Below are 12868 nucleotides of genomic sequence, written 5' to 3' on the forward strand. Positions count from 1 at the left end.
ATAATATAAGGGTGCTCATTGATTAGCAAGTTGACACTTGACAAGAGTGATGCATTAGTGAGGTATTGTTACTGTGCTTTTGTTTACTTCAGGCTGGTTGCATTGTCTGGATGTGTTCATTTTGCCTGGATAGGACAGGTCTCTGCTTGTCTAAGGATTATGTCTGTGTTCTCATGGGAATGGATAAACAGCCCCCCACAATGTTTTGTGTGTCATGCAATGGTTTTATCATGATGCACAACTGCACCACTTGAAATTTATTTGCTGAGACAGTTACTCCCCAACACAAACACAGGATTGCAGAACTTATATTTTTGATGTGGTCATGTTGAAATACGGATTTGGATCAGGCCAGAGGATCAGGGTAGTGGGAGGTGGCGGGTGTAGGTGAAGGATGGTCTGACCATCCAAGTCTGCAGAAAACCTGTTGCTCCAAAGTGGAATTCTTGCAGAAGATAATGCAGGTTTGAGGTTTTGACTCATTAATGGCAGCAGAGACTTTTCCAATAAATCTACTTTTTAAATCCTGAGCTCTTGTTAGAGGAGTTTAGATCATTTGGACAACAAACCACTTTTAAAAAAACATATCCTCCGCAATGTTTTGGCAACATTCTTGTAGATACCTCTGAACGTCAGAGTATTTGTATTCTTTCTTGTAAACATGGTGACCAGAATTGTGTACACAAGTCTAACTGTGGCCTAACCAGAGTTTGTTACATCCCCACCTTTTGTGTTCTTACCTTATCATAAAAAGGTAAATGTTCCATTTATTTTCTTTACCATCTTACCTGCTTGCCCTGCCATCTTAAAAATTCTGTAGGCATGCACCTAATGTCTCTCTCTTTCTCCACCCCTCTTTGGCACCTCCAAATCATGCCTCTCAGTATACTCCTTTTTACTCTGTTGTGTTGTCCCTTGTTTTGTTTGCCCTCCAAAAGCATTACCTCACACTTCTCTGGATTGAGTTCTGCTTGCCACATTTACAGTCACTTAGTGAACTTATTTTGTCATATTGTATATGTACGTGCTACCATTGTGCGCTAGTGGTCAAGGAAGTGCCTAACATGCTGGAAGGGGTACAGTACAGGCCAGTTTGTCTGGATTGTGTTGAGCATCTTGTGTTTTTGGAAGTGAACTCCTTTAGGTAAATGAATACTGTTTCATCATTCACTTCACTTGTGCTTTATGGATGTTGGACAGGCTTTGGGAGTTGAGATGAATTATTCACTCTGAATTACTCCTGTGACTTATTCATGTAGTTGGTTCATTTGACTTTCTTTGGTCAGTGGTGACTTTGAGAATTATTGACAGTTGGGACTACAATGATGAAAAAGCCGTTGAATGTTATAGGGAACAGATTTTTGCTGGTGGTTATAGACTGACTGACTGTGTAGTGGGAATGTTACTTGCCAATGATCAACTCAAACCTGAATATTGCCCATTTCTTTCTGCATATGGAAATGAACTACTTCATTATCTGAGGGGCTATGAATGGGGCTAAGCACATCAGCATACGTTGTCTATGTAGAAGGAGGGTCACTGAATCAGCTGAGGATTGATGGAACACTGAAACGGTTGGCTTTCTTTTCATTGTGCTGCCTATGATTTGAGCTGGTGTAGAAACTTCTCCTTAATTCCCATTTGGCTTCAATTTTGCGAGGCCTATTAATGGTCAAGTGCTTCCTTAATGCTGGCGGAAGTCATTTGAATTGCACAGTGGCTCAGTGATTAGCGCTGTTACCTCACAGTAGCACGGACCTGGGTTTGATTTAACATTCAGGCAACTGTGTGGTGTTTGTACATTCTCCCCGTGTCTGTGTAGGCATCCCCCCAGTACTCTGGTTTCCTCCCAACAGTCCAAAGATGTCCAAAGGTGGATAGGGGATGCTAAATTATTCAGTGTCTAGGGATGTGCAGGCTAGGTGGGTATTCCACTGGATATGCAGACCTGTGCAGTTCAGCTCTTTGATCCAAGTTTCTTTGTAGAGTGTATTGGTTTAGCTGAGGGCTGGCAGCTGTGGTGGGACTGCTAACGTTTGTGCTGCCTTTCAATTTTCTGTTCATACGAAGTGGTTTCTCTTAAAATGCGTAGTATCTAAAGTTAATTCAGCTGAGTATAATTCATTTTTATTCCAATGTTTGACTTTGTTTTCATTTTTCCAGATAATGCATATGATCCAGATGTAAATGCAAAGCAGATGTGGATCGATAAGACTGTAATAAAGGAAAAAATTTGCTTGGTATTTGCTGACAATGGCCAGGGGATGAATCAAAGGAAGTTGCACAGAATGTTGAGGTACCTGTAGTTTGTGCTTTTCTTATAAATGATGTGGGAGGAATGTCAGTGACCTGCTGTCTATTCTGATTTCTTTATGATTACAATTATTCAGCGATTCGAGAGGAAAAGCTTACAAGTTATGAACAGTAGCTTGATATGCTAGTGTCTTTTGTGGTTGACCTTTGCGTGGGTTCATCATTTGCTGGTGCATATAACATGTTAAAATAATACATAGCAGTCCTGCTTACACAATTACACATGAAGCGCGGCTAACTTCTAGACTGTAAACTGTACAATTTTGGGGATTAACAGAAATTACTGACTCTGGAACTAAAATTTCAGTGGCCAGATCTCTCACTCATCCTGCAGTATGCTTATTTTTCTTACTTAACTTCATCTAACCCTGCTAACATAGCAATTTGTTTTGCATCTGTGAGCCAGTCACAATATGTCACTTCTGGAGGAAGTCCGTATGATCGCTAAGATATCACTTTACTGTGAGTAGAGCTATGGGAATGGAGCATTATGCATTTTTTAAAAAATGATGCCTTTTAATCATTCCCCTGAGGCAGAAAGCACCCAGTAAATTAAACACTCCTTTTCTGAAAATAATATCATCTGATCAATGTGTCATTTTGATAAAGAAATGCTTTCTTTCATCTTGCCCTCATCAGGATGTATGCAAATTTAAAATGGAACTATAAATTATCCTAAACACATAATACACAAATCAGGGTCCTTGGGTCAATCAGATCCTCAAATCAACTTGTTGTAACCTCATTCAAATTCCTAGTCCTGATAAGCATTCATATTCTTGCTGAACAATAATCTATCTACTTCTGCCTTAAAAATACTCAATCACTCAGCTTCTGTCACCTTTTCAGTTCCAAAAGTTCCAAATGCTCACAACCCCTAATCTTGGTTTTAAATGGGCAACTCCTGATTTTGAAATTTTGACCCCTGGCTCTTGATTTTCCCCCAGAAGAGAAAGTAACATCCCCTCCACATCTACTCTGTCAAAACCTTTTTGAAATGTTATATGTTCAATCACGTTGCCTCTTGCTCTTCTAAACCCCAATAGATGGATACAAATCTCGTCTGTGCAATATTTGCTGATAGGGCAACACACCTTTCCAGGTTTAATGCCAGTAAACCATCTCTGAGCAGTCTCCAATGCTTTTACATCCTTTCTGAAATGAGGTGTACAGTACTCCACATGCACTTTTACGGTGCCATGTGTAGCTGAAGTGTATAACCTTGTTACCTTTGTATTCCATTCTCTTGCAATAAGTGAACACATTCTACTTTTTAATTACTTGCAGTGCCTGCGCACTAATCTTTTGTAATTCACGCACTAGGACAACCAGGTCTCACTACAAATTAGAGCTCTACAATTACTCCTTGATTAGATTTTGTTTTTATTCTTTCTGTCAAAATGGACAATTTCAGGATTCATTGGTGGTGTGACACCAGTTATATAGAACGTGCATCTCAACGATTGGTCAGTTGCATCAAACGACATGATGTTTTGTCTAGCTCAACAGGCAGTGTACTGACCATATTCAACCAACCAGTGCTTGAAAAATGTCGAAGTAACAGCCAATATCTGATGTAATTCTGTGATTGAGTAGGATTTATAAACAGTCAGTGTTGTTATGCTAACAGCCAAGTTAAGATTATTACTTGTCTCTGAATCTGATGTCACAACAAGGTTGACAAAAATTTGGATTGGCCTTGAGCAGCTGTCAGGGTGAAGGGTGGAATTGGTGGTTAGGGAATAGGGATTATCTTGAGGGCGAAAGATAACAGCATTGCTTGGTGGGCGGCATGGTGGCACAGTGGTTAGCACTGCTGCCTCTCAGCGCCAGAGACCCGGGTTCAATTCCCGCCTCAGGCGGCTGTCTGTGTGGAGTTTGCACATTCTCCCCGTGTCTGCGTGGGTTTCCTCCGGGTGCTCCGGTTTCCTCCCACAGTCCAAAAATGTGCAGGTCAGGTGAATTGGCCATGCTAAATTGCCCGTAGTGTTAGGTAAAAGGGTAAATGTAGGGGAATGGGTGGGTTGCGCTTCGGTGGGTCGGTGTGGACTTGTTGGGCCTGTTTCCACACTGTAAGTAATCTAATCTAATCTAACATGTAACTTGGATACTGAATGTTGCAAAAGCATTCTGAAAATCTAGAGACACTGAAATAGTTTAGAGGGCTGGAGATGAGATGGGTTTTGTCAGCACATAGCGTTGGATAATGTTGCCAAGAGGATTCATTTGGGTGAGAAGTAGTGGTGGCCAAAGTCAGGTCTTTGGGAACACATCAAGCATAATTGTGCTGAATCAGAAAGAAGTCATTGCAGGTGGTTTCTTGGCTACAGTTATTAGCTGTGGATAGAATTGGTCTGAACAATAGAAAGGCATTGGAGGGGGTGTGGTTATCAGTATTGATGAGTTGGAGACAAGCTGAGAAGGAGGGATAGCTTACCTTTGTCACAGGGACATATGGTGTCATTTTTGGATTTGGTGAGACTTGTTTTGCAAGAACGCTCATGTGTTTGAAGGGATTCAAGCATGGTGTTTTACAAGAACGTGCAGAGGAGCGGGAACTGGCCATAACATCATGATGACCCCACTTCACCATTCAGTACCAATATAACTGATCTTTTCCTTCAGCCCCACTTTTTTTCAAAACTTTCAGTATCTCTTGAGTTCCTGAGAGACCAAATATTTGGCTGTTGAATATCATTAAGGTTGCAATGATTGAGCATGTTATGTCTGTCCCAGTGAGGACAAAACAGTACAAATTGGCTGAAAATGATTCTCGGTTGAAATAAAATGGTTGAGGAAGATTTTTAGATGAAACAGCAGCTTCTGCTGTTTTGGAAGTTAAACTATAAGTTATAGTAGTTTGCTGCCCTCATCAAAGGAATACATTCAAGGTAACCAGATTGCAATAACAGACAAAGGGTCTTGTGAATTGTCGACAATGAGCCTTATGGAACAGAAGCAGATAAGACCATAAGATACAAGAGCAGAATTAGGCAATTTGGCCCAACAGGTTTGCTCTGCCATTTGATCATGACTGATACATTTCTTAGAGGTAAAAACAATGACTGCAGATGCTGAAAATCAAATACTGGATTAGTGGTGCTGGAAGAGCACAGCAGTTCAGGCAGCATCCAACGAGCAGCGAAATCAACGTTTCAGGCAAAAGCCCTTCATCAGGAATAAAGGCAGTGAGCCTGAAGCATGGAGAGATAAGCTAGAGGAGGGTGGGGGTGGGGAGAGAGTAGCATAGAGTACAATGGGTGAGTGGGGGAGGAGATGAGTTTCAGAGCAGAGGAAATGACCTGGGAGTTGCAGTGGGAGAGGGACTCCCTGAGATTCTTGTAGAGAGAGGAGGAAAACTTCTTCAAGGCAGGCATCCTTGCAAGAGGATTCGCAGTAGGGTTAAAATCAACAAGGTAAAAACAATGACTGCAGATGCTGAAAATCAAATACTGGATTAGTGGTGCTGGAAGAGCACAGCAGTTCAGGCAGCATCCAACAATACATTTCTTACCCCAGTTCTCCTGCCTTCTCCCCATAACCTTTGACCTCCTTTACTAATTGGTCAATGTGCTCAATAACTTGACTTCCACAGCCTTCTGTGGCAATGAGTTCCACAGGTTCAGCACCCTCTGGCTGAAGAAATTCCTTCCCCTCCTCATTATAAAGGATCACCCCATCACTGTGAGGCTATGAATCCTGACTTCTCTAGCATGTACTGCAATGCTCAATGGTTTTGTTTGGATTTATTATTTTAAACTGTGAGAAGTGGTGTATACTATTTTAGCTTGAACTACTTGAAATTCACTTTTTCTTTCTTGTTCCTCTCAGCTTTGGATTCAGTGACAAAGTTCCAATAAATGGTCATGCTCCTGTTGGGCTTTATGGCAATGGTTTCAAGTCTGGATCCATGCGGTTGGGAAAAGATGCAATTGTTTTCACAAAAAATGGGGAAACAAGTAGTGTCGGCTTCTTGTCTCAGACTTACCTTGACGCAATAAAAGCAGAAAATGTGGTTGTACCGATTGTTTCATTCAACTCAAACAATATCCTTTTTCTGTTGGAGATATTGGTTTTTGATTAGAAGACTTGTTCTTTAAAAAGCTGCATTATCTGCCATTCCTTTTCTGCAGGTCTTTCTCAGTACTTTTTAATTTAGTTGGTGAGTAGGATTATTGGTGTTTAATGTTTGTTGGGAGTTGTGCAGTATTTCTTGCTGCAAAGTGATTAATGTATACTTGCCATCCCCATATGTTGTTTTGGCTGGGATGTTAACACACTATATCCTTGCACTTGCCCAATATTTTGTTTGTAAAGATTATTAAGAATGGTTTAAACTTTACGAATGCGTGCGACTCCATGTCTTGAAAACCAACATACTCATATACACACAAGTTCCAGGTCCGCAAGCAGAATATAAGGAAACTCTACAGAATGTTACATTTGTTTTTGGCCGAGTATCAGCTAAATTCAGAACAAAAAATATTATTCCTAGACTGTCCAAATGTTGAACTGTGGCTAAATTCGCTTTATATTCCACCTGTTTCTACTGGATAGTCTTTCTAGTTTAGGCAGGTCTGTCTGAATTCTGCTTTTCCAGAAGCAGTGATGGTGAATTGCGCATTCTCCTTTTAAGAACTCCCTGGCTGCGACAATGAGACATCCCTTTAAGAATTCTTCACTATGATCATGTGTCCAGTGGATTTTGGAATCTCCGAGTTTGATTAGGAGGCTTTTGGCAAAAGAGGATAAAAACTGTTGCTTGAGGCAAGATCTTTTTCCATGTTCCAATCCAGTAGCTTTTATTATATTCATAAATTGGGTAATTTGATCTTGTATCAAAAAGCAATTTATGTTCTTTGTAAATGCTTCAATTTTTTCATGCTGTAGCTTGTGTCCTGTGCTTTGCAATATGTTCTATCCAAAAAATGTCAAAGATATATATGTCCAGTCAATGATAATCCCAATTCATGTTTCAAATAATGCACCTTCATATTCCAAAGCTGTAGCTATCCATGTGTTTTTGTACATTGTCAGAAGATATTTTTATGTTCAGAATGTTTGGCACAGTGGCTCAGTGTTTAGCACTGCGCCAGAGACCCGGGTTCAATTCCAGCCTCGTGTGTTTTTTTTGTAGTTTGCACATTCTCCCTGTGTCTGCATAGGTTTCCTCCCCCAGTCCAAAGGTGTGTAGGTTAGGTAAATTGGCCATGCTAAAGTGCCATAGTGATCAGGGATGTGTAGGTTAGGTGCATTAGTCAGGGGTAAAACGTAGAGTAGCAGGGGAATGGGTCTGGGTGGGTTACTGTTCGGAACGTCAGTGTGGATTTGTTGGGCTGAGCTGCCTGTTTCCACACTGTAGGGATTGTATGATTCTATTCTTTGAAAAGATCTTCAAATTTTAGGAAAACATTGTGGAATCTGACAAATGTTGATGTGCTGTAAGAGTTACAAACTGCTATTTATTTGAAAGTATGGTTACATTCTTTGACACAAGTCTTACAAAAGCTTATAAGTGAGGACATGCAGACAAGTTTGAATGCAATTTTACAACATTCTTTATTTAGCACGGAAGGGGAACTCCTGGCAGAACTGAATGCCATTTCAGGAAAACGAGGGACAAAGGTTATAATTTGGAATATAAGAACGTAAGTCAAACTTCATTAATTGATACTTTGTAACAATCTCACTAGAAAGAAATGAACAAAATGGCCAGATCAGATGGAAGGTACGATAGGTTGCACTCATCGATGTACCTTTAAAAGCAACAGTATTTTGAACACCTTCTGGTCTCTGATACAATCATTGCATGAGACTTTACACACAGAAGCAGTCATTCTGGCTAACCACATTTGTACTGGCTCTGTGAAAGTGCTTTCTATTTAGTTGTAGTTTCCTGTTCTTCCCTCATACGTTTGTCAAAAAGAAATTAAATTTTGATCCAGTCTCTCTCTCAGGTGCGGTTGGATTTCACTTCAGTCACTTTTTTGCGAGATATTTGATATCTTAACAAGGTCTAGATAATAAACTGTAACTCTCCATTTGTTTGATGATCTTAAATTGATTCACTCGAGTTACTGACTTAGTGATCAATAGAAATGCGTTGCTTGTCAAAATGCTCCTCAGTTTGAGCACCTCTTTTTTTTTTCTGTGCTTGTGTAAATATACAATTATAATAACTGTAAGTACTTCTGAGAGTGTTTTGTTAAATCTCATGGACTTAAATAGGCACAGATTTAATAGTGTTACTTTATTTCAAGAACCAAGGATGGAAAACCAGAGTTTGACTTTGAAACTGATAAACATGACATCAGAATTCCTGGCGATCTTTTAGATGATGACACAGGAAAAAGAAAATACAAAAGGCAGGAGCGGATGGACCAAATTGTGCCGGAAAGTGATTATTCTTTAAGAGTAAGTTAAAATAAAGTGTTGCCAGCAAGCTTAGAAGTTGCTGATGTTGCTATTTTAGAAGGTTAGGTAGTTTGTGATTGAAATTTGATTGCCCACATAAATAAAATTGGATCACCACTGACTAATTTTGTTTCTGATTGTATTGCAGTAATCCAAATTTTCCTGACAAAAATTAATGTACAAAAATGTTTTGTTTTAAAAATAATAATGGTCTTATGAAGCAAATAATTGCTTTTAATTGCATCTTGATTGTTAAGGTGCATTGAGAAAAATGTATTGTGACATTCTGTTCCATTCTCAAGTAATTTCTCTTTTAGACATTGGTCTATTTAATCTGAGAATTTGAAATAAAGGTTAAAATGAAATTAAAAGCAACAAATGCTGGAGATCAGTGGAGAGAGAGCAAGCTAATGTTTTGACTCTGGATGACCTGCTGTGATCTCCAGCATTTGTTTTCAGTACAAGAACCAGCATCTGCAGTAATTTGTTCCCTCATTTAAAATGAAATTTAACTGATTTCCCTGTTGATGATGTTCTTGAGGGTGATAGAATATTTAAAGAATATTTTGAGATATTTTCCACTTCATGCTTACAATCTTTTTTTTTTCAGGCTTATTGTAGTATTTTGTATCTGAAGCCACGGATGCAAATCATTCTTCTGGGAGTGAAAGTCAAAACTCAGCTCATTTCTAAAAGTCTCGCTCACATTGAACATGATATATACAGACCGATGTTTATTGTATCCTTTTTGAAGTACCTTTAAGCCAAATATTATGGGAGATAAACTTGCAAATGCTACAGTATTATGCTGCTTTATAATATGTACATTTCTCATGGTGGATTATTGACAGGAATGAGAATTTTGATTAGTACACTGTGCAGTGAAGCCCCCAATAAGTCTCATTGCATTCTTATTTATCCCTACGATTTATTTTAAAGCTGGATTGTGAGGGATGAGCATACAGGGTATCTATCAAGGTAAAAACAATGACTGCAGATGCTGAAAACCAAATACTGGATTAGTGGTGCTGGAAGAGCACAGCAGTTCAGGCAGCATCCAACGAGCAGCGAAATCGACGTTTCGGGCAAAAGCCTTTCATCCGGAATAAAGCTTTATTCCTGATGAAGGGCTTTTGCCCGAAACGTCGATTTCGCTGCTCGTTGGATGCTGCCTGAACTGCTGTGCTCTTCCAGCACCACTAATCCCATACAGGGTATCTGTCCATCCTCCATCCTCCTCAGATAATGAGTGCGATGACTCCTAATAAGAAGCATTTTCACAATGAACTTGTTAACAGGGAATTGTAATATCTTAAACAATGCCCTTCAGTGCTTCACACACCTCTGAGCATCATTTCTAATTAATTTATTTTCAGGTGTAGTCACTGTTTTGTAGGTGTGGAGACAAAGTGACATTGACGGAGCCCTCCATAACCTTGTTCCACGTGCTAAGTAGGATAAATTCAAATCACATCTGTGGCTCAGAACTGGATGCCAGTAAGATTTTGTGTGTCATCAATAATTGCAGTGTTACATGGGAGCATAATCTGTAACCCCGTGGCCCAGCATTTCACTAAAGCCAGTGAACCAGATATAACAGGGAGTGCAGGGCAACATGCAGGAGCAGCACAAGGCATGCTTAAAAATGAGCTGATGCTCCTGCAGCAGAGTCACAAGATAACTTAGTAGAAAAAAAAGGTGTTACCCATTTAGGACAGAGATGACAAGAAATTATCCAGTGATATAAGGTGGTAGATAATTAAGGAACTAGCACGATGTTGACGATTCCCATACATCCCCATTCTGTCAGTTGGGTACATATTTGAAAACAAAATATAAGGCTGAAGGGTTTGCAGCCACCTTCAGTGAGAAGTGCTCATTGAAAAATTCATCTCAGCCAAAATTGCAAACTCTAATTCAATTTGTTTGATAATGAGAAATGGCTCAGTGTATTGGATGCAGTAAAGGCTGTGGGCCCAGGCAACCCCCAAATACTTTTTTGCTCCAGAACTGGCCCTTAGCTAAGCTTTTCTACTACTGCGGTATGGACAAAAATGCTTCATTTCAATGGTGTAGCAGGAGTTGAATGCTTTTGATATTGAGGCAGTATTTTATGGCACAAAGGAGCCTCAAAAATGGAAATTGGGAAAAACCTGTCCAGTTACTAATCATATGTAGCCTCGAGCAAGTTTGTTAGGTTATTGGAGGCCACTCATCACAGACCTAGTCTATCACTGAATTGAATTATGGTCTGTCCTAAGGAGGTGTTCCTCACTGTCACGTCCTATGCCCAAACATCTTTAGCTGTTTCACGTGAGACTTTCCCTACATGAGGTTGGAATTGGGGATTCTTGCTGATTGCACCATAAGCAATACCATTCATACTGAAGTAGTCCAAGAGTACATAACAGCAAGATCTGCACAACATTTAGACTTTGGTACTGGAAAGTAATATCTTGTCAGGTAATGGCCATCTCCAACCTAAGTACAATTGTCTCTCCTTCATTATGGCATTGGCATTGTCATTGCTGAATCCTCCCCACCCTGTGGAGTTGCCATTGATAAGAAACTTATCTGGATTAGCAACATAAATATTTTGACTGCTAGTGCAGGTCAGAGACTGGGGTTGCTAAACTGAGAAGCACACAGTTTGTGAGAAGATTTGTAGCTCGGGTGCTCATTGTTGTGGTTCTGTTTGCCAAGCTAGGAATTTGTGTTGCAGACGTTTCATCCCCTGTCTAGGTGACATCCTCAGTGCTTGGGAGCCTCCTGTGAAGCGCTTCTGTGATCTTTCCTCCGGCATTTGTAGTGGCTTGAATCTGCCGCTTCCGGTTGTCAGTTCCAGCTGTCCGTTGCAGTGGCCAGTATATTGGGTCCAGATCCATGTGCTTGTTGATTTGAATCTGTGGATGAATGCCATGCCTCTAGGAATTCCCTGGCTGTTTTCTGTTTGGCTTGCCCTATAATAGTAGTGTTGTCCCAGTCGGATTCATGTTGCTTGTCATCTGCGTGTGTGGCTACTAAAGATAGCTGGTCGTGTTGTTTTTTGGCTAGTCGGTGTTCATGGATGCAGATCGTTAGCTGTCTTCCTGTTTGTCCTATGTAGTGTTTTATACAGTCCTTGCATGGGATTTTGTACACTACATTGGTTTTGCTTATGCTGGGTATTGGGTCCTTTGTTTTGGTGAGTTGTTGTCTGAGAGTGGCTGTTGGTTTGTGTGCTGTTGAGTCCTAGTGGTCGCGGTAGTCTGGCTGTCAGTTTGGAAAAGCTCTTGATGTGTGGTAGTGTGGCTAGTCCTTTGGGTTGTGGCATGTCCTTGTTCCGTTGTCTTTCCATTAGGCATCTGTTGATGAAATTGCGCGGGTGTCCATTTTTGGCGAATACTTTGTATAGGTGTTCTTCTTCCTCTTTTTTGCAATTCTGGTGTACTGCAGTGTGCTGTGGCTCTTTTGAATAGTGTCTTGATGCAACTTCTTTTGTGTGTGTTGGGGTGATTGCTTTCATAGTTTAGGACTTGGTCTGTGTGTGTGGCTTTCCTGTATACCTTTGTGGTGAATTCTCTGTTCGGTGTTCTCTGTACCATCACGTCTAGGAATGGGAGTTGGTTGACCTTTTCTTCCTCTCTAGTGAATCGGATTCCTGAGAGTGTGGCATTGATGATCTGGTGTGTGTTCTCTATTTCTGTGTTTTTAATGATTACAAAGGTGTCATCCACATATCTGACCCAGAGTTTGGGTTGAATTTGCGGTAAGACTGTTTTTTTCTAATCTTTGCATTACCGCTTCTGCTATGAGTCCAGAGATGGGTGAGCCCATGGGTGTGCCGTTGATTTGTTCATATATTTGGTTGTTGAATGTGAAGGGTGTTGAGGCACAGGTCCGGTAGTTTGAGTATGTCATCTTTGTTGATAGGTTCAACGTCCTGTTGTCTGTTCTGTATGTCTAGCAGGTTGGCACACAGTTTACTGTTCTCCCGGTCCTGGCACCCAAACGTTTTCACTTCTAGTAGGCGCAAATTGGAAATGTGATGGGGCATCTTGATTGAAACTCCTACAACATCAGGAAGTTGATTTGGACATTCTCTCCAACACCAGATTTTGTGGTTGCAGTTTGCACTATCTCCAAACTAGAGAGTTACTTG

General features: G+C 40.4%; 1 protein-coding gene across 1 annotated transcript in view; it reads left to right on the top strand.

The window, feature by feature from the left end:
- Positions 1–12868, top strand: part of morc3a (MORC family CW-type zinc finger 3a) — a 66513-nt gene that overhangs the window by 2888 nt on the left and 50757 nt on the right. Inside the window, exons 3-7 of the mRNA XM_072585621.1 lie at positions 2164–2296; positions 6145–6359; positions 7817–7961; positions 8574–8727; positions 9338–9466. Of these exons, the coding sequence (XP_072441722.1) occupies positions 2164–2296; positions 6145–6359; positions 7817–7961; positions 8574–8727; positions 9338–9466 (776 nt within the window). The remainder of the gene's footprint in view (positions 1–2163; positions 2297–6144; positions 6360–7816; positions 7962–8573; positions 8728–9337; positions 9467–12868) is intronic.

This window comes from Chiloscyllium punctatum, chromosome 15, assembly GCF_047496795.1.
Source record: "Chiloscyllium punctatum isolate Juve2018m chromosome 15, sChiPun1.3, whole genome shotgun sequence".
NCBI lineage: Eukaryota > Metazoa > Chordata > Chondrichthyes > Orectolobiformes > Hemiscylliidae > Chiloscyllium > Chiloscyllium punctatum.